The 21,153-nt window shown below is 42.9% G+C and overlaps 1 protein-coding gene across 8 annotated transcripts in view; it reads right to left on the bottom strand.

The window, feature by feature from the left end:
• ADARB1 (adenosine deaminase RNA specific B1) overlaps positions 1-21,153 on the bottom strand; it is a 78,775-nt gene that overhangs the window by 48,824 nt on the left and 8,798 nt on the right. For 4 of the 8 annotated variants that reach the window (XM_052674539.1, XM_052674540.1, XM_052674537.1 and 1 more), the window contains exons 2-3: positions 5,636-5,672; positions 169-246 (exon numbers count right to left, since the gene is read on the bottom strand). Coding sequence is in view for 1 of the 8 variants with exons in the window: in XM_052674535.1 (XP_052530495.1) it covers positions 5,636-5,672; positions 6,449-6,495 (84 nt within the window). In the remaining 7 variants the exon portion in view is untranslated. Of the gene's footprint in view, positions 1-168; positions 247-5,635; positions 5,675-6,448; positions 6,649-8,304; positions 10,405-21,153 lie in introns of those variants that run through there. The other 4 variants (XM_052674536.1, XM_052674538.1, XM_052674535.1 and 1 more) reach the window with 3 other exon arrangements.

Genomic DNA, 21,153 nt, shown 5'->3' with positions numbered 1-21,153 from the left:
GAATCAAAGTCGACCAATACATAAGTCTCACAACCCAGCGTTGCATATTATTAGTATTCGGTCATTAGCAAAATACGTGTGATCATTAACGAAGTATGCAACTTGGACAAAACGTCTCACCAGAAAGAGATAAGTAGCTTAGATAAAGCACTATGAGAGTGTATTAACCTTTCCTTGCTTAGAAGCACATTGTCAAGGCCAACGAGCACACAAACTTCCTTGGTTCTTTCTTGAACCCTGGCCAAGCTTGAGGTGGAATCCAAAGAGGAAGAATGAAACCAGCTGTTTCTGCCTGCCATGTAAACTTGTTTATTCAACAATACAAAAACTGGACCCGCTTGCAGCAAAGCTGCACCTCCCAGTTGCCAAGAAAGGCTCTCCAAAACTTTGCTGTGGCCAGGGCTGCCCAGCGACTGTGAAGCTGGGTGGTGGTAAAGTATTAGGGTAATGAATCTTTCTTAATCACTACTGCTAACCTTCTGTAGTAATGGTTAGGCGCATTGCCTACTCTGTTTTAGCATCATAGAAGAACCATAGAATCATAGAATCTTAGAGTTGGAAGGGACCTCTGTTGTCAGCAACTGCGAAATTGCGAGACCCCCCCGCGGGGTCTGATGTGCTAAGCTCCCTCCCTGCTCTAATGATTGATGTGTGATGTAGGCCCCTAGGGGCGTAGACGAAGTAATTAAGCTATATAAGGTAGTTAATACGGGTAATAAACGCCATTTTACTGCTCATCATATTGGTGTCACCTCAGTAATTGGCCAAGCTGCGGTCTCCTGGGGAAGCGGAACGGGCGCGGACTGTAACATGTGGTGACCCCCGACGTGATCCCTGGGAGTGAGTCAGCTGTCTGCCGGAAGCAGGAGCCCACTGCAGTGGCGGTAAATTCAAATCTGCGGAATAGTGGAAGCCCGGGGACGGGGAGGAGGTGGCCATTACTCCTCGTCAGGCGGGAGGCTCGGGAAAAGGAGCCAAGATCCCCCTAGGACGCTAGGGGAAAGACGCCAGAAGAGGCCAGGTGTACGCTCGGCCGGAGGCGTTATGGAAGCCGTTATAAAGGTGATTTTACATGCATGCAAAATTTATTGCGGGAAAAATGTTCCTTCTAAGAAGGAGATTTCGGCAACGCTTTCGTTGCTGGAGAAGGAGGGGCTATTATCATCCCCTTCTGACTTATATGATTCTGATAAATGGGATTCGTTTACTGCCGCTCTCTCACAGAGGGCAATGCTTACTCAGAAAGCAGCAGAGTTTAAGGTGTGGGGATTGATTTTAATAGCTCTTAAGAAAGCAAAGGAGGAGAAGATCGCAGGTGACCGTGCTAAGGAGCTGCTGGGGTTAGGGCCAGGGGGGGGTCTTGTCTCCCCTACAGATTCGCCGGAGGGCAAGATGGCGCTGACTCCTTCGGCCCCACCAGAAACAACAACCCTGGAGATAAAGAAGAACGAAGTGAAGCAGGAGCGGTCATACCATAAAGAGGAGGACCCACCTCCGTACCCGGCTCGCAGCATATATCCTTCACTTAAGCCCTGTAAAGATAACGGGGAAGGGGGGCCGGTGGAGGAAAGCAGTACAACTTCTAGCACAGTTGATAAGAGGGTCCTTGAGAAAGGAGAGATGTCTGGGGGAGCTGTGATACCACCTGTGGAATGCGACAGTGGGGGCGGGACTCACCTACTGCCCGATTCTGCCTGCTGCTGCAGCCACTCCCCACGGGGCGTGGATTGTCCCGCACAGCGTTGCTGTGGGGGGGGCGTTCCGACGGAGATGGCCTCAGGGTCTGCCCAGGAGGGGCGTGGTCCCGTATCGACAGCTTCATGGGGCCCGCCTACCCTCGCTGACTGGGCTCGAGTGAGGGAGGACATACGGGCTGCAGATCCAGCAGGTGTCGCTCTCACTTTGCCAGTGGTGATGAGACCAGAGGGTCCAGCTTGGATTCCTTTGGATTCCAAAGCGGTTACTCGTCTTGCGGATTTAGTTAAGAGCAAAGGCCTGCGTTCCCCTGTCACTATGGCAGCAGTGGAAGCTCTTATGGCTTCTAGTCTTTTGCCATATGATGTGGTGAACCTTATGCATGTTATTCTTGAGCCCGTACAATACACCCTGTGGCATGATGAATGGGACAGATTACTTGAAGCTGTGGTGGCTGCTGCCACCCGTGACCCCCGCCATCCAGCCAACGGCCAGCGCAGAGGCGATAGAACTAATCTTGCACGTCTCCAGGGCCGGGCAGATGGAATGGTGGGATCCCCGGAGGGCCAAGCAGCGATGCTCAGAGCAGGAGAGCTGGCAGCCGTTACAGCTGCAGCTCTTCAAGCCCTGCGAGAATTAGCTAAGGTTGCGGAACCTGTGCTTCCGTGGGCAGACATAAAGCAGGGCCCCTCTGAGTCATTTTCTGATTTTGCGAATCGTCTAATTCATGCAGTGGAGGGATCTGATCTCCCAAGGGAGGTCCAATCCGCAGTCATAATGGAATGTCTTAAGCAGAAATCATTGCCAGACATCCAACAAATCATCAGAGCAGCACCGGGCACCCTAACTTCCCCAGGGGAGCTTATTAAGTATGTGTTAGATCATCAAAAGGTCGCACCATTAACTAATGAGGGATTAGCAGCTGCCATGCAAGGAATGGCTGCTTCGGTTAATTCTGCAGTTAAGACCGCGATAATGGCAGTCACTCAGGCTGAGGGAGGAAGGGATAAAGGCCCGTGTTTTAGGTGTGGGCAGTGTGGCCATTTCAAGGTGCAGTGCCCCAGATGTGGATGCAATTTATAGCAACAACAATCGTGAGAGAAGCTTCTGCAGTCCAACTACACTCTGATCAAAGATTTGCATCCAGCGCTAATTGGAATGAATCTCGCCTTAGTAAGGAAGCTTCTACAACATGATGATCTGCATCGACTATTAAATCGCATCAAAGATAACGGACAAAAGACCTTGATCACCATCCATCATGACGTGAAAGAGATACATCGTGTCTTGGAGAGAGTAATGAAGGCTGGAGAACATCACTGGTGGGAGGTTCTTTTTGGTTGGTCTCCCACAGCAACGGGAATGTTTAACTTTATACTGCATCCGGTAGTTGTTATATTAGGTTTAATATTATTGTGCTTAGTTCTTATAGTTATATTATATGTAAAGACATGGCGCTTGCTAAAGCAAGTGTCCCAGCTTGATTTAGTGTTAAATAGGGATACACTGCATCGTTTCTTGTAAGACTTATCTTAAGGCTAATAGACGGTTGTAACGTTAAGGTAGAATTTATATAAGATTTTAAGATATAAGATTTTAAGATTTTAGGATTATTAAGTTAAATAGGTTGTTATTAAGTTGATAGATTATAGGCTATTAGGATAGGATGTTTTGCGAATCGGGTTGTAACGGGGCAAGGCTTAACCGAGAGGACAATGGCATGTATAGGCACAAAGCGGGGATTTCGGGGTGTACGCGGTTAGGGTCCTCTCGAGTTGTAGTATGCTTTTGAGCATGGAGAGGGGGAGATGTTGTCAGCAACTGCGAAATTGCGAGACCCCCCCGCGGGGTCTGATGTGCTAAGCTCCCTCCCTGCTCTAATGATTGATGTGTGATGTAGGCCCCTAGGGGCGTAGACGAAGTAATTAAGCTATATAAGGTAGTTAATACGGGTAATAAACGCCATTTTACTGCTCATCATATTGGTGTCACCTCAGTAATTGGCCAAGCTGCGGTCTCCTGGGGAAGCGGAACGGGCGCGGACTGTAACAGACCTCTGAGGGCCATCCAACTCCTCTGCAATGCACAGAAATACCACAGCTAGATCAGGGTGCCCAGGGCCTGATCCAGCTTCGCCTTGAAAGTCTCCAAGGATGGGGCATCAACCACAACACTGAGCAACCTGTTCCAGTGCTTCACCACCCTCACTGTAGAAGATATTTTCCTCACATCCAAGCTTAATCTAGTTTCCCTGAGCTTGAAGCCATTTTCCCTTCTATCACTGCAGACCCTGCTGAAGACTCTGTCCCCTTCGTTACTGTAGCTCTCCCCTTTTGATACTGCTACTGTCTGTCAGTTCAGTACCATAGCAAGAATAAATATAAACTAGCAGTAACAGAATTTGCTGTAGGCTAATGACAGCCTGAACATTTGCTCTGCACGGCAAATTCATCCAACACAATGCTGCTGGCTGCACATCGGACATTCCAAGCCGTTCTGATATCATATCCCACAGTTTGCAGCTCAGGTGATCAAATCTGCTCTAATAGCACCATCTACTGTTACTCTATGCAAATAACTGGTTCTACATTCAATGTTCCATTAACCAAACAAGCCTGGAGCTCAGCTCAAAATAAGAAAAAAACTTACGACGCAGAATTGTTTTACAGTAAACTATTTCTGAACATATATTTATTAAGAAGTTTTGTTTTAGCCATCCACCATCCTTCGTAAGAGCCTTCTTCAAGAGCTAAATTTTTGATTTTTAACGTACATTATTTCTGAAAGATTCCTTAAATATCCACAATTGTCAGAAACATACTTAAGTTGTGTTTCCTCAGAAAAAGTTATAGTCATTCAGAGAATAGAACTGAGAAATCTAGACCTCTGATTAAGTAGTATTCATATTTTTGTCATAATTTAAAAGATTATAGTTGCAGCTGTTGAATTAACCCAATAGTTAATTGGAAAATAAATCTGAAAGGCTGTTAAAGCAGGTTAAAAAAAGCCCCAAACACACTGAAACTATTTAAAAAGTCAATAAGGTAGGGCAATAGTTGGCTTCAGGAACTGAACTTAGAAACTGGACTGACTTCCTCCTTCCCCATTACATTCATTGATTAAGCTCAAAATTGTTGGACTTGGTGATCCCCAAAGGTCCCTTCCAACCTCCGTGATTGTATGATTTTTCTAGAGCCACGCACAGCACCACATCATCTCTTGACCAGGCACAGGCACCAGGGCTTCACAGCTGTTGGGTGTTCAGACATGGGATAAATAGATTTTGCTGCAATTTAGCAATCAATTTTATTATTTTTTAAATTGCATTGCATTGCATTGCATGATGCTAAACATTGAGCTGACTGGATTTGTGATTACTTGTGATCCTGCAGCAGCAAAAATGCACTTGGAGTGGCAAAAAGCAGGGAGAAGAGTGAAGAAGATGTATAGGCTTTAAAAAAGCAGGAATGAAGATAAAATGGCAGCAGTGATGAACAAAACTCACTGGTTCTGAGTTCTGTGGTTCACTAAAACAGTACTTTATTTGAAGGACACAGTTTAGTGTGCATGGGGAATGGGTTGATGGTTGGACTAGATGATCTCAGTGGTCTTTTCCAACCTTAATAGTTCTACGATTCTAGGTCATCTTTACATATTTATTTTATTAACACAGACTGAATACAAATTTTTGGTTAAATGGCTAAGAACTTTTACGTAAGATGAGCATCAACTTGATATATTTGTGTATTTCTTAATATTCTCTATATTTTCAAATTGTTTTGATTGGTCATTCTTGAAATGGTTTAGTGCACCAACTTTTTAAGTACTGAATGACTATGCCAATACATTAAGATGAAATATCTCCATCCTATCATGATAAGCACGCATCAATTAAAATACAAAGCACCATGCTACATATTTATAAGTATGGTCTGCTTACCTTTTTAATTATTAGGGACACATGCTGAGTCTGCAACCTGCAAAAAGAAAGAACATACAGCAATTATATTTTTCACAGATGCAACTCCTGGCCTTAAAGGGGACAAATTTCTGATTTGTGAGAATAAACAGTAAAAATCTGCACATAAACAATAATCAGCAGTATAACAGTCTCAGATCAAATCCCCTTGTAACACCAGCAAAGAGAGCAGAAAAAACACCATTCTGGATATTCCTGGTCAGGGAAAAAAAAACAAAAGGACTCAAATTGCTCAGTATTTGGGCCAAGGAAAGCACCCCAGGGGTACAGGAAGCTGTGATTTTATTTTATTGTTTAATTTCAATATTAAATTTTATTTATAGTGGCTGATTCTAACCCATACAAACAACATCTCACATTACACATCCTTTTTGAAAAACATCAGTCTCTTGATTATAATATAGACACCATCTTGCATTCTCCAGAAGCCCCTGCAAGACTGGAAAACCCCTCAGCTACCAGCACTAGGAAGGGAAACAAAAGGCAGACTTTGGGAAAGAAAGATACAGGGTAACAGAATGGACTAGCTCTGCAAAAAATCTGTTCTATTTCCACACACATGCACATTCAATTGCATTCTTGCTTAATTGGGAGCAGAATGATTTTGCTATTACAGATGAACTCCTAGGTACAAAAGGACTGAAGCAGTCCTGACATTCAGCAAATCACAGAAGTCATTTTCAAAGCAATAGAGTGTTTCAGTCAAGATGCAATGTTTTGTACAAACAGATGTGCAGTCCAGTAGTTATTTAGGGTGGGGGACACAACCTGTACCTGGGACAATATACAGCCACTGCTGTAAGAGATTTTGCCATTTCCATCTTGCAAGTCAAAACTCCACACTATTCCACAGCCCACAAGAGGGTGCTGGCACACTGCAACATCTTTCAGTAAGCAAACTAGATCCAAGTTACACAGCGCAAATAGTACAGTATTTCAATTTCCCAACGCTGCATGGCAGTAATAACAATTACCTAGAAAAAACAAAGCAATAGCATTTTGGTCATACCATGAACTACTAACAACATTCAAAAGCTGAATGCAGTGTCAACTGGAGTCAATTTCCATGCTGCAACAGGCTACATTCAATCACACTGAACTATGAATCGACATACTGTCAATGCTGCATTTATATCCCCTTTCTTATTTCCTCAGACTAGTAGCACCATACGTACAAAAACTCCTTCACTAGTAATGCTAAGAATACAAGCTATAAGCTATATGAAATTCCTGTATTTCTTCTGGCATCACCCAATGAAAAATATATTTTTGAAAGATTTTGTCAAATCTTATTCTACATAAGCATTTCTTTAAATAAAGTTATAATTCATCTCTAGACAAAATGTTAGTAATTTTCCAGTTTTTACATTAACATGAACTGGAGTTGTTTCACAAATCATATTCCTTATTTGTCAAATCACTCCAGCTGATAATTTCATGAGTTTCAAATAAGCTAAACAAGCATAATTCATGAGAACTGGGACTTCAAATGGGTTTACTAAGTGCAAAAAATCCGTGTATATATTGACAGCGGTAGACAATTTCACAGTGTAAGAATAATCCCAAAAGCATGACACATACAGAACAATTATACAGTCCTTACATTATTTAAGAGCCCAACAAAATGCAAAATAATTCCAAAGTTTATTATAGCTCTGCGGCTAAAGGCAACAGCCCAAGTCTAGGAAAGGATAGCTGGAGTGGGTTCTGTCGCCTGCTCTGTTATTGCAGACCATAGCAGCACACAGGACCGGGCAAGCTGGATGCTGAAGAAAATGGCAGTTCTGTTTTGCTTTTTTTTTTTTTTTAAAAAAAAAAAAAGTTCAATAGCAATGAGCACACCAAATTGTAAAACAACATTCTTCGAATATTGCATCTACATTTCATAGAACCTTAGGATGGTTTGGGTTGAAAGGACCCTTAAGATCATCTAGTTTCAACTGCTATAGGCAGGGACACCTCCCTCTAGACCAGGTTGCTCAAATCCGCTTCCAGCTTAGCCTTGAATGCTTCCAGGAAGGAGGGCTCCAGTCCTGCTGGGCAACCTGTTCAAGTATTTCACCATCCTCACAGTAAATAATTTTTTCCCAATATCTAGTCTAAATCTCCCCTCTTCCAGTTTAAAACCATTTCCCCTCATCCTGTCACTGCCTGCCCTTATAAAAAGTCCTTCCCCAGCTTTCCTGTAGGCCTCCTTCAGATACTGGGGAGCTGCTACAAGGTCCCTCTTTAGAATGAGCCTACTCTTTAGAATGAAGAGCATCAGGTCTCTCAGCTTTCCTTTAATACTCTCCCAGAAAAGCCACATGTTCAGACACCAGTTCAGGCTCTAGGTGCATTCTCTCACCAAGAGATGACTCTGTCTTGAGATGTTATGGCTCCCACACCAAAACAGCACAAATATGCATACGAAGTTTAGCCTCCAGCACTAATCCTGAAGCCTTGTACAAATCCATCTCTGCTGCATGTGCTGGGTTTGGTGAGGCAAAGATTTTTTGCTGTAGGAATGTAAGAGTTGGCAGGAAAAATAAGACTTCTAACATCTCAAAGCTGTAAACACTCTGAATAGGAAAGAGAGGAGAACAGTCTTTGGCTATAAAAGCAAACCTCTCACATTCCCCACTTCCTACCTGGCTCTGCCTGGTAGCAGCTGCACACTCCAGGGTTTGCTCCAGCCATGACGTGCTTCTCTACCATCTTTTGCAGATAGGGCCTGGTGTCTGTTTGCCAGGACTCCTCCAAGCAGCTCAGCACCTCTGAGCAGCAGCTCCACATTGCTACTTCCCAAAAAGCAGTAAACAAATTCTTAGTCCCTGATGAATGGCAGGAAATGCCCTGAAGACAGATGCTGGCACTTGCTTTCTTAATGGAAATATGATTGCCATTTTCGTACTTACTGTGACAGAGCAGTAAAACAGAAAACAGAAGCCATAGAAGAGCTCTTTTTCACCACATGTCTAAAACAAGTAAAAGGCAAAGCAATCACAAGCAAGGAATAGCAAAAGCAAACAACGTTGGGGATAGCAGGTAGGCAGCACTCACCACAGCTCTGTTTGGCTATCAAACACAGATTTGTTCAGGGACTTCCAAATAAACAGGTTTTCAGAGAAACCACACAGATATAAGAACTGGGAAAAGTGCTTTATCCAGTCTGCCTCCCCACCACCTCCTCCACTCAGTCAACTTCAACTTTAGTCATCAGTGCCAAACACTCTAGTCACTGAAGACTGTAGAAGATGGAAATCAAGAGACTTCCAAGCAGCTTCATGTCTAAAACAAACAACAGCTGGTCAGTTTATTCATAGAAGAATTAGGAGACATATATAGTGTGACAAAGGATATTTGAAACCTGTTTGAAGAAAAGGATTTAGGACATCTTACTGCGCGGCAGAAAACATTTCAAGCCTTTAACCATATGGTAAGAACTGAATCAGTGGTCTGATAACTCAAACTTCATTCCATGTACTGCATCTCACATCTACAAACAGTATTTCCAATTACTGTCCCTTTTAAACCTTTCACAGGAGAGAGATACAAAGAAGCATAGGCTGCTAAGGTTAGTTGAGTCCTAACATCTTTGAGAAAAGAGGAAGATTTGGTACACTCCTTAAGCAATGGAGATCTCCTTCCTTGAATGCAATTAATTTTGTGGCTGAGCAGGAGTCAGAATTCCTGTGATCCCAGTACTTTCCTGGCTCACTTGATGCAAGGTGAAATCTCATTCTTACATCAGCATTAGATTTCAGTATTGCTGGCTTTCATGGAGCTGTACTCTGTTGCCTCAGCTGAATGATAAGTGGAGAACACCAGGAGGATGCACTCAGTCTACCTACAGAGAAGAGCTTTCAGTGCTGTGAAACATGGTTCTGCCAATCAGTGAACATCACGTCGGTATCCACAACCATGCTCGATATCATTTAAGAGAAATAAAGAAAAAAAGCAATCGTGCATCTTGGCATTTGTTGGAAGAAGCATTTTCTGGAAGAAAAAGGACACCCAATTACACAGATCTCTTAAGTGCCCACACACAAAGGCAGGAGACTCCTACATCTAGAAATGAAACTATTTGAAAGAACCCTACAAATGCAAGGTGAGTGCCTGGACACACTCACCACAAGCCATATGAATAAAGAACAAAAACGACAGTGTCTTTAAGTATTTACTTTCTTATTTGAAAAGTACAGGTAAGCACAGGCATCTCACAAATATGTTATATCTACCATCACCTGTTCGTTCAGGAAATGATACAGCTGAGAGGCAGAAAGTTCCACTCAAAAATGAACCACTCAGTTCATTTTTGCCCAGCTTACATCTTGACCCAAGTTATTTCAAAAAGTTTCTCAGAGAGATCAAACACAAGCTCAAAAAGATGGTGTATTTTTCATGCAGATAAAACTTTTTCCACTGATCTACTTCCTTTTTATCATCACAGTGGCTAGTTTTTTATTAATTTACAGCCTTTCAAAACTCAATTAAAGCAAGTATCTGAAATAAAACTTTATTCTTGTCTTTACTATTGTTTAACCTTGCAGACGGCTCAGCACCTTAGCATCATACAGTTGTTCGCTCACACTCACCTCTTCCCAGTGGATGGTAGGGAGAATTTAAAAAAAAAAGCAAACAGAAAAACAACAAGTAGAACTCATGTGTTGAGATTAAATTATCATAGAATCATAGAATCACCAAGGTTGGAAAAGACCTAAAAGATCATCCAGTCCAACCATTCACCTATTCCCAACAGCTCCCACTAAACCATGTCCCTCAACACAACACCCAGTCTTTCCTTGAACACCCCCAGGGACGGTGACTCCACCACCTCCCTGGGCAGTCCATTCCACTGCCTGACCACCCTTTCTGAAAAGTAATACTTCCTCATGTCCAGCCTGAATCTCCCCTGTCATAGCTTGAAACCATTTCCTCTGGTCCTATCACTAATGACATGAGAGAAGAGGCCGACCCCCAGCTCACTACAACCTGATGCCCAGCTAGCCCCCAAACAGCTAGAGAGCAAGATTAGCTCCCACCCCTCTCAAAACTCCTTCCACATGATGTCATATGGTAGGGCCACGTCAAATGGCCTTGGCTCTGTACAGCACTGCTTAGCAGGCAACAAATTAACACTGCTTTTCTCCTAGAACTGAAACACAGCATCATACCAGGCAATCTGAAGAAAACAATTCCGTCCCAGCCGAAAAGAAGACAACTTCACACGCTCATTCCCCTGCTTGAACACAAGCAAATACAAGCACACACCAGCTGTTAAGCCAATGCAGCTGGCTGGGACTTTTTGTTGATTGCATTAACTCCTATAATTTGTCCATTGGGCATTTTATACGTCACTTTCTCCTTCAAGTAGGAATAAAGAAGGAACTCTTCCCACTTCAAATTCTCACCACTGGCTTCCAAAGAGATAGGTTACAGAGCCTGCCTTCAGTTCGATGCAAACTCTGAACAGCTACCTAGGCTTTGGTCCCCATGCTTTCTCCCACTGTTCCCAGGAAAGAAATGCCTTCACGGCAGAATTTGTTCCTGACCCCATAAAACTATAGCGTTAACCTAGAGTGGAAGATGTGACATGTTTTAATATATTGACTGTCCAAGAGCAAGTATCAGCTTGCACCCAAAAGTTCATTGCAACTATATAAGTGCAACTATTAAACAACAGGAATTGGGACAGCATCCACAAGCAGAAAAGAAAAAAAAATTAAGGATGCTTTTCTGTAAATACCCAGAAATACCCAAGCTACCAACTAGGACTGCTTTAACTGCAGTCATCAAATAGGAGAACATTCAAAGACACTAAACTGTTCTGCAACAAATCAAATGTCAGTTATTTTTTCAAGTATTATGTCACCAAAAGTGCCTTTGTATACTCACAGTAAGGAACTTTCCTATTTCCATGGGATCACAACATCTCATTTCTAAGAACAGCTACTTCAGAAGAGAATGTGACTGAAGACAAGAGTTATTCATGCTAGCAAAACATCTTCAACAGCTTTAATCTCACTTTTTTTTCTGATTTCACTATAGCTGATGTTTAAACATTGACTTTTTCATTTTGCTGTTTTAGGCACTAGCCAAATTGAAATAATACAACAGTACAACCTCAAGAATAAGCAGCAACTTTGGAAATACAAGGGAATTTTAAAAATAATTTGAAAATAATTTACCTCTTCTTTAACAATGCTTTGGAGAAAAGAGCTACAAAAAATAAATTAGTCTACTAATTAGTCTACTACAGTCTGTGGGTGACAACGCAGGCTAGAGAACCCATGGGGAGAGGACAATCCACTTGTCCCAGCCAGTTCTGGTGCTGGAGATCTTCCATCAGGACATCAATGTTCCTGCACCTACCAAGAAAGCTGCAGAAGTGGCTGTCCCTGTTACAGTGAGTGACTGAGGGGTTCTGCTCAAAACATCCCGAAACAGACACCTAGAAAACTTTCAGAATATGTTTAGTGTATCTTTAACACACAGTAGAGGAGTGCAAATCATTCTATGAACAACATTTAGAACAAATCAGCCTCATTACTTTCATTCTTATTTCCTCTCTAAGGAAGAGATGATTCATGTGAGCCACAGGGATGTTTTATATCCTAATATTAGGCTTCATAAAAATGGCTCAAAAATGCAAGTTCAGTAATGGGATGCAAAATATTTAACACAGTGTTCAAAAGCAGCAGGTTACATCCTGCACTTAGAATATACGATTGTCTCCTCTATCCTCTGCCTCAAGGGAGCAGAAAGCCAACCACAGGGAGTCAGTCCCTGCAGAAGCTAAATAAAGTTTATTACCACAAAAATTACCATAAAGTTTATTTTCTACTCATAAAGGTGCATTTGGCCAGGAACATTGTGTTCCTGGGGCACAGGGACTGCTGGAGCAACATCTCAGTTACAGGCTTCTACTTTCAAACATAGACTGCAATGGCAGCTCCTGGTGAAGCCAAGACAGCCCCTGACTCACAGGGATCAGACGGATGAAGCATGTCAACTGCCAGCATCTAGCATGAGGCACAATTGGCTGGGAGCCCCTGGGATGTTTCCGTAGCTTCAGAAAAAAAACATTTAGTGCCTGATTTAAAAGCAGAGCACTTTGTACAGGGTTCTCCACCTACAACAGAGAAGATTAAAAAACCCCACCTAGTGACAAGATCCAAAGGGTATGATTGTACCCCCCCTCAAACAACTGCAGGAAAGACATCTTACATAGCCCAACCCAAGAACTTTTATCATTTTATCAGTGAGAAGATTAGAAGGCGACTTGATTGAAGTTTACAATGTGCAAGTAAAGATAAAGCAGCAGAAGAGTGTGCTGAAGCTTTAGTAAAAGGAATATATCAAGATAAAATGTAGAGGCTGGAAACAGAGCTTACCACAGATGTTGTATCTGTACGTTCAGAACATATCCTCTGATACAAATAGTGATGCTAACCATCCTCCATTCGTCTGCAGTCAGACAACATTTTCTCCCACAGGGGAAGCAGCACAAAAACTGCATCCATTGCGCACACAAGCAAGGAAGCACAAGCTAAGCACATGAAAGAAAAAATCCGGATTGCAGTCATATCCCAAAAGCCCAAGCACCCAACAACAGCAGTCAGCATTCCGCTGTCACAGCAAACTGCTCAGGCAGACAGAGAGGACATCACTCGGTCACTGAAGGCATGTGATATGCTTTATTTTTAGATTTCTTCCGGAAATTAAATGTTATGCTTTTAATGTGGGAAGGTTTCAGAGCTTTTTAATCTCTCACTTTTAGCACACACATTACAATAGCTCTAGACTGCACAAGGAAGCTAAAGTACCACTACAGAAAGGTGAATGAATCACACTATTCTGCTGAACAAAGGACCAGGGTGTGATTAGCTAGAGATCATCTTTCCAGGTCAGATTTTTCTTCCTCTGTTTCCCTACTTATGCAGACACTGCTTTTGTGCTCTTAGCGCAGGTAGGGATCATAGGGACCGATGCAGTGAAAGATGGCAAGCTGAGCTACTGAGGAACTGAAAACCAGCAAGGCCTCCCTTCTGCCTAAGTCTCAAGGGGCCAGCTGAGCCCAACTTCTTCCCTTCCTCCATACACCCAAACACCAGCCCACAGCAGTTCCCCTAGATTGGCTGCAAGCATCCTCCCAATCCAAGTGGTGGAGTGGGACAGTGGGAGGAGGGACCCCAGCCTAGCAGCAGGTCCTGTGCCTGCCCCACCGCTGAGATGGGGCAGAGACATGAGGGAAAAAGGGCATTGCAGGAACTGCCTAAACGGTGCTGCACGCTCAGAAACCAGCATCTGATTTTAAAATGGGTTTTTATCTCCTGTGAGGCTGTTACCAGGCCAGCACTGCATGCAGGGAGAATGCACAGCTAAGCAGTCCAAACCTGAAATATCCAACATCTCTAAATGAAAGTCTTATTGGCAGAATCTACTCGTATGTTGGCAGATTCAGGATATGTGTGCATCTCATCACTGCAATATTTCTGAAAGAACCAGCTGCTGGACTTCCAAGAATAAATAAGTGCTGTCTTTGACTTCTAAAACTACACTTCTACTCCCCCTCATCCCCCATAAAAATATGTGTAGATGTGAAGAATTTCAAGCTAACTTTCGAGGATGCTCAGCTTCCTTCCCTCTTCTGAGCTTCTGGAAATTTTCTTCAGGATCTGGCAGCTCATGCTGGCATTAGGGGATATCTAGTGTCTCTAAGACAAGACTCACTCAAACTGCCTTTTGAAGAGTAGTTACTTGTATTACTCATTATTAAATATCTTTAAATACTTTAAATGAGACCCTGACCAACATCCACTTCACAAATCACCACTTTTGTTGATTTGTGACTTCATATCTTTTCTACTCGCTTTACATACAAAGGAAAAAAAATAATCTACAAACTCTTTTTCTTTAATCAAGCAGTAGATAGTAAATAATTAACACTAATTTTCTGATGTCTTTTCATTTTGTACATAAATAAAATTTGATAAAAAATTGTCCCGCTCCATTGCTTTTCTTTGGGGCATTTTCTCCACACTTAGAAGAAAGGTTTACCAGCTTTACCTGGAAATGAGTTGAATGAGTACAGAAAGATAACCTGCATAGTCATAATCTATTAAAATAAATTACCATTATCTCCTAAAAAAAAAAAAAAAAAAAAAAGTTGTGCATTATCAGTTTACTAGGTACTTGGGGTGTATCAGTAGAGCGTTAGTTACAAGAAGTAACACTGAGCTATCTAGATTTTCACATGGCCTTTGCCAGCATCCCACTCTCAAGAGCTGACACATCTTTCAAAATGGTCACTGTTATCAGTCAGCTGGGGAAATAACAGACTTGGAATTAATAATTTGCATAGATAAAAATAAATCAATATGGTATCTGATAGAACTCCATTATCATTAACTAGTTCTGCAGACAGGAGACTGACTTCTGGAATGAAGGAGCTAGAGAGGACAGAGTTGTGCCAACAGGAATTTTCTGTTTGGAGAAAACTTATCAATTCAGTTCCTCAGAGCAGAGATTTTCCAAATCCAATTGCAGAAGGTCCTGAGCAACTTAATCCAACTTTGATGTTATTCTTGCTTTGAGCTGGAGGTTGAATGAGAGATCACCAAAGGTTTTTCCCAAAGCTGTTTCCTGCCGTTGCACTGGAACGTATTTGACCTTTGTCGTGAGCTGGTGGCTCAGAACCAGAGTAAACTGGAAAGAGCATTAGCGTACCAACCAGCTGTGTTACTAGTGCGCAGGTCATCATTCAGACAGATTCAGGAAGGAAGCAGTAGTACTAGATACAGTGCTATTAGGAACTTAGTGCATAAGGCATACCGAAGTCTTACAGGATCCTGCGCATCTTTCCACCTCAACCAAATTGGTATCATTTCAAAGGACAATGCAAATATGGAACAAATACAGGATGATATGCAGTGTAGGGAGTTTCAGGAAAGCATCCCAAGAGCTGTACAGTCTAAGAGAACAAACAGCCATGCCAAATACAGATGGGAAGGAAAAACAAAAGTGATTATCTGACTTGAAGCAGAGCCATACAGATCTAAACAAGGCTTTCTGTATAAAGGCAAGCAATAAGCAAAGCTTTTCAGGCAGAAGCGATAAGGGCAGAAGATGATGGCACAGCAAGGATTACACTGGATGAGCCAGGAGCTCCTTTATCTTCCCACAGCCTTCTGGAAAGCATTTCCAAGCAGTCCCAAAGGAAGAGAAGCATCAGCATCCCACCTGTAGCATGAGAGGCAGCAGCTGGGTGGCTGCTGCACTAAGCCACCAAGTCAGCATGGAGAAGTACGGCCAGCCTGCTCTGTGCCCCAGTGTGAACCAGAGAAAGAAGCTGAGAGCAGCGAGAGCACAGAGAAGCATCTCCCACAACTCTGCTGAAAACTAGAGAGTTCTCTCTCTCTCTCTCCTTCCATCCCTGCCCACATCACCCTGTCCAAAGCCAAAGCACTGCAGTGCTGTCTAGACTGCCTGCAGTGAGTAATGGTGCCTAAACCATCCTCCCCACCTAATAGGGCACATATACTTACAAATGACTACAATCTCCCTCCTCTGCCTCTGCCACTTTCCAAGCATACAGAAATACATACCAGATTTAACCATGAATCCCTAAGAATTAGAGAACAGCAAACAGTTTACAGAGAGTCAAGCACAGCTTCCTGTACAGATATTATACATATGCTCCTGAAACACTGGGGAAATTCCCCATTGCCATTGCTCACAGGTGAGCAAATAAGATATAAAATTTGATTCAAGTTCACAACAACAGAACTATAGAGTGGAAAACAGAGCAAGTTAACACAACCAAGACTAACAATGAAATAAGGAGTACAGCAATTCATATAAGAAAAAAATGCACTTATCAAGTAGGACTTAAGATTATGCACATGCCTTGGAGACACTTCACTGTATCTGAATTATTTTTCTGACTAATTTTTATTCTAATATTAAACTTAAAAACTTCTACAAATGCATATATGCATATACTGTGTGCACTTTCTCTGAAGTAGGGAGGAAGGCATTCACTAAGAAATTTAGGCAGCTACCTGCTCTCTGAACAATATCCAGAACAATGTGAACACACGGTGAACCAAGAAACCAAGATTTCAGCTCTGAGGAAAAAAAGCTCAACTAAGGATGCCAACAGACTCTTAATGCAGGTCCAGAAGTCATCTGTTCAAAATTACCCACCTCACACATATCAAAGCAGTATTCACTACCAACAAAGCCACAATGCTGAGAGACATGGACCTGTTGGAGTGCGTCCAGAGAGGGACCATGAAAATGATCCACAGAACAGAACAAGGACAAGCTAAGAAAGCTGGGGCTCTTCAGCCTGGAGAAGAGAAGGCTATGAGATGACCTGATAGTGTACCATAGTACCTAAAGGAAAAAAGGAACAGATTCTTTAGCAGGGTTTGTGGTGACAGAACAAGGGAAAATGGCTTCAAGCTTTAAAAGGGTAGATTTAGGTTATATAAGGAAAAAACCTTTTACAGTGAGGGTGGTGAGGCACTGGAACAGGTTATCTGGTGATGTAATGACGTGACCTTCATTAAACCAGAAGACTACCATCCTTTTATCATGATTCAGACTGGGTCCCAGGATGCTGCAGCAAGGAAACTAAAGAATGTTAAAAGGGACTTTGTATCCCTTGGAAAGATGTTGAAGGGATCAGCGGTGCAGGTACTGTTCTCCTCTGTCCTCCCGATGGGTAGCTGGGACCCAGACAGAAGGAGATGTCAGATAAACGACTGGCTGAAGGAGCGGTGTCTTGATCAAGGCTTTGGGTATTTTGATCTTTGTGAAACAGGGTGTTTGAGAAACAGGGTATGTGGGCTTCTGATGGACTCCAACTGAGCAAGTGGGGCACTGGTGTTCTGGGGAACAAACTCTTGATTGCCAAGGCTTTAAACTAGGTTCAGAGGGGGAAGGAAGAAGAGTTAGATGTGACAGAGAAGGGCTGGGGGATGTTGCCACTGTTGGTGATTACAGGGAAAAACCTCTTCAGTTGTCCCACAGGATCATGCAAGGACTCTTAGAGAAGGTCATGTTGCCAATACCCTGTCCAAAATCTCGCGTTCTCTTAGGGGTAACTGCACCTGCTGCTTCCCTAAGGTACCTGTATTCCCATGCATACAGCATGGGAAATAAGCAGGATGAGCCGGAGATTGTGTATAGTCACAGAGCCATAATCTCACTGCAATCATGGAGCCACTGTGGGACAGTTTGCGTGACTGCAATGCTGTCATGGAGGACTATATCTTTTTTAGGCAAGACAGGTAATGTGGAAGAGTTGTCCTTTATGTGAAGGAACAACTAGAATGTATTAAGCCCCACTTGAAGGACCGTGAAGAATGTGCAGAGAGCTTGTGGGTAAGAATTAAGGCGTGGGGTAGTATGAGCAACACTGCTGTGGTGTATACTTTCAGGTCACCAGATCAGATGAAGTTAATGAAGCCTGCTACAAGAAGCTGGAAATAACCTTGCAATCCCGAGCAGGGCCACATTCCCACTCTCTCTTAGCTGCAAAGCCAGGTGGAGGCTTAAAGACTCAGATGGCCTGCAGCACATCCCAGGAGGGGCTCGTTCCTGCAATGCACTGAAGATAGTTTTCTACTCAGGAGAAGCCAACAAGGCAGGGGGTGCTTCTGGATGTGAAGGTTGGGGGCAGCTTGGGATGCAACGATTCTGAGTAGTGGAGTTCAAGATTTTGAGTGGGAGCAGGACTGCTACCTTGGACAATCAAAGAGCCAATTTTGACCTTTTCCAGGACCAACTGGGAGGTGTCTCATGGGGTAGAGTGCTAGAAAACAAGGGAGACAGTGAGAGCTGGGCAACATTTAAACTGCACTTCCTCCAAGCTCAGGATTGGTGCAGCCCTAAGAGTAGGAATTCGGGGGAGGCAGGAGACCTGTACGGATAAACAGATAAGATTGAAGGGAAAAAGGTCTGTGAAACGGAGGAAGTGGGCCTGTCCTCTTGAGAGGGGTATAGGAGTGTTGTCATGGCCTGCAGGGCTGCATCAAGGAAGACTAAAGCCCACCTGGAGCTAGCAAAGGAGATAAAGGGTAATACAAAGGTTGGGGTTTTTTTTGTGGGTTTCTTTTTTGTTTGTTTGTTTTTGTTTTGTTTTTTTTTTGTTGTTGTTTTGTTTTTTGGTTTTTTTTTGGTTTTTTTTTTTTTTTTTTTTAATAAAAGGAAAATGTGGGTCCTTGCTGAATGAGGAGACTGTTCTGTTCTGATAACCAGGGTATGCTAGGAAGGAGACGCTGAATGCCTTCTTTGCTTCAAAGACTCCTCCTTGGGACTCCTGGACCCTAGAGGGAAGAAAGAAAGCATTCAGAAAATTGAGAGCTACCCTCTGGCTGAGATGAGGGTGGTCTGGGAGTGTCTCAGTGGATCAGTGCACACAAATCCATGGGCCTTGATGGGATGCATGCATGCGTGCTGAGGGAGCTGGTAGAAGGTGGTGATCAGTGGCACAGAGCCTGGTTGGAGACGTGTAACTAGTGGTAGTCGGTGCTGGGTCTGGTATCCAGTTCTGGGCTCCCCACTACAAAAAAGACAGGGATCATCTGGAAAAAGTCCAGCAGAGGGCCACAAAGATGATAAAGGGCCTGGAGCATCTCCCATACGAGGAAAGGCTGGGTGACCAAGATTTGTTCTGCCCTGAGAAAAAGACTAAAAGGGGATCTTATCAATGTTTACAAATATCTTAAGTGTGAGAGACAAAGGGAAATGGCCAACCTCTTTTCAGTGGTCTGTGGGGACAGGAGAAGGGGAAATGACCATAAACTGGAGCACAGGAAGTTCTGCACCAATATGAGAAAGAACTACTTCACAGTGAGAGTGATGGAACACTGGACCAGGCTGCTCAGAGGGATTGAGGAGCCTCCTTCTCTGGAGATACTCAAGACCCATCTGGATACCTACCTGTGCAGCCTGCTGTAGGAAGCCTGCTTTGGCAGGGGTGTTGGACTTAATTATCTCTAGAGGTCCCTTACAACTCCTACAATTCTGTGATTCCATGGTTGATGCCCTGTCCCTGGAGACTTTTCAAGGCAACCTGATCTAGCTGTGGTGCCCCTGTTCATTGCAAGGGAGTTGGACTAGATGGCCTTCAGAGGTTCCTTCCAACTCTGAGAATTCTATGATTCTGTGATGAACAATGTACACCTGAAGTCTAGCAAACTGCTGGAACACGAGGAGTCTGTAAGCTAAAACTATTACTATCAGTGGATGTAAAAACGCATATATTTTCACTTTCTTGTGAGTGCATCTAGGGGATGTTGGTGCTTTCAAATTGCTCAGAGAGCTGTACTGTTTGTATGTTTCACAGAAGAGCCACCAAAGTTCCATATCTGAGGACGCATATGGGTCTCAAACCATCATTTGCTTGACTTAAAATTTTGGAGCCAAAAAAATGACTACAGGTTTAGTTAATACTTATACCAGATCACTGTGGCTCAACAGCAAGAGCAGCATACATTTTACAGTGGCAGCACAGTACTGAATTTTAAGTTATTTACTTACCTAGTAGACTTCAGTGCCCAGTTGTTCTTCTGGATCCCCTAATGAGAGCAAGTCTGCAGCTAAGCACTGTTAGTGCTTTCTGTCTTTTCTCAGGCAAAGGGGCAATCCTGTCCTGATTAATATGGTTACACTTTGCTTTATGCCCAATTTTGACTATATCCGTACACGGAACATAGACAAAACTTCACAGGAAGATAGGTTTGCAAGAAAGGAAGTGGCAAGAACAAAGACAAAACAATAGTGTCAAGGAACAGAGCTATACCAAGGTGATCGGGAGAACAATTATTTTCCCTGCTTCATACCATTGCACTATAAAAGCTATGAGTTCAAAATATTAGGTTTGTTGATTTGTTTTTTGTTTGTTTGTTTGTTTTTTCCCTTTATGATGCAAAGTAGCCCATTTCACCCAAGCTATCCTATAGGTCAGATGATACTCTGGCAAAAGAATAACAGTCAATAGCCAAATTCCTCAAATGCAATGTAGCTTTTTATTACAAGAATTGAATATTGTATTTCTAGTCTCTTCCATGTTCACTTAGTGCAGTCAAGAACTATTGAGAAAATGCTTCCAAAGATGTTGTGAAAGCTTACTTAAGACAAGAAAGCCTATTTTCTTTTAAAGAAAATTTCTTGAATGAGTTACTGTGGAAAACACAGACTGAAAGACAACTCTGAAGGTGAAGTGGGCTTATGCCCAAAGAGTCAGCAAAAGCACTAATGCTGAGGGAAGCCACATACATTTGTAACAGTAACAAAACAACAGAAGCAAAACAGGCCTCAGAAGTATCATGGTCCATCCAAAATCGAAATCTTGCATGTTGACCGTTAAAACAAACTGTACCCTACATGAAATGCAGGTTGCTTTGCCAACAGAAACAAGAAAGTCAAAGGAAATTGAAAAGGAACAAAGTTGGGAATATTGTCTAAAAATGCTGAGAATTATC

The sequence above is a fragment of the Tympanuchus pallidicinctus genome, unplaced genomic scaffold (genome assembly GCF_026119805.1).
Source record: "Tympanuchus pallidicinctus isolate F22 unplaced genomic scaffold, pur_lepc_1.0 scaffold15, whole genome shotgun sequence".
Classification (NCBI taxonomy): Eukaryota; Metazoa; Chordata; class Aves; order Galliformes; family Phasianidae; genus Tympanuchus; species Tympanuchus pallidicinctus.
Note: the sequence above shows the minus strand (reverse complement) of the source record. Positions and strands in the feature narration are given on the sequence as shown.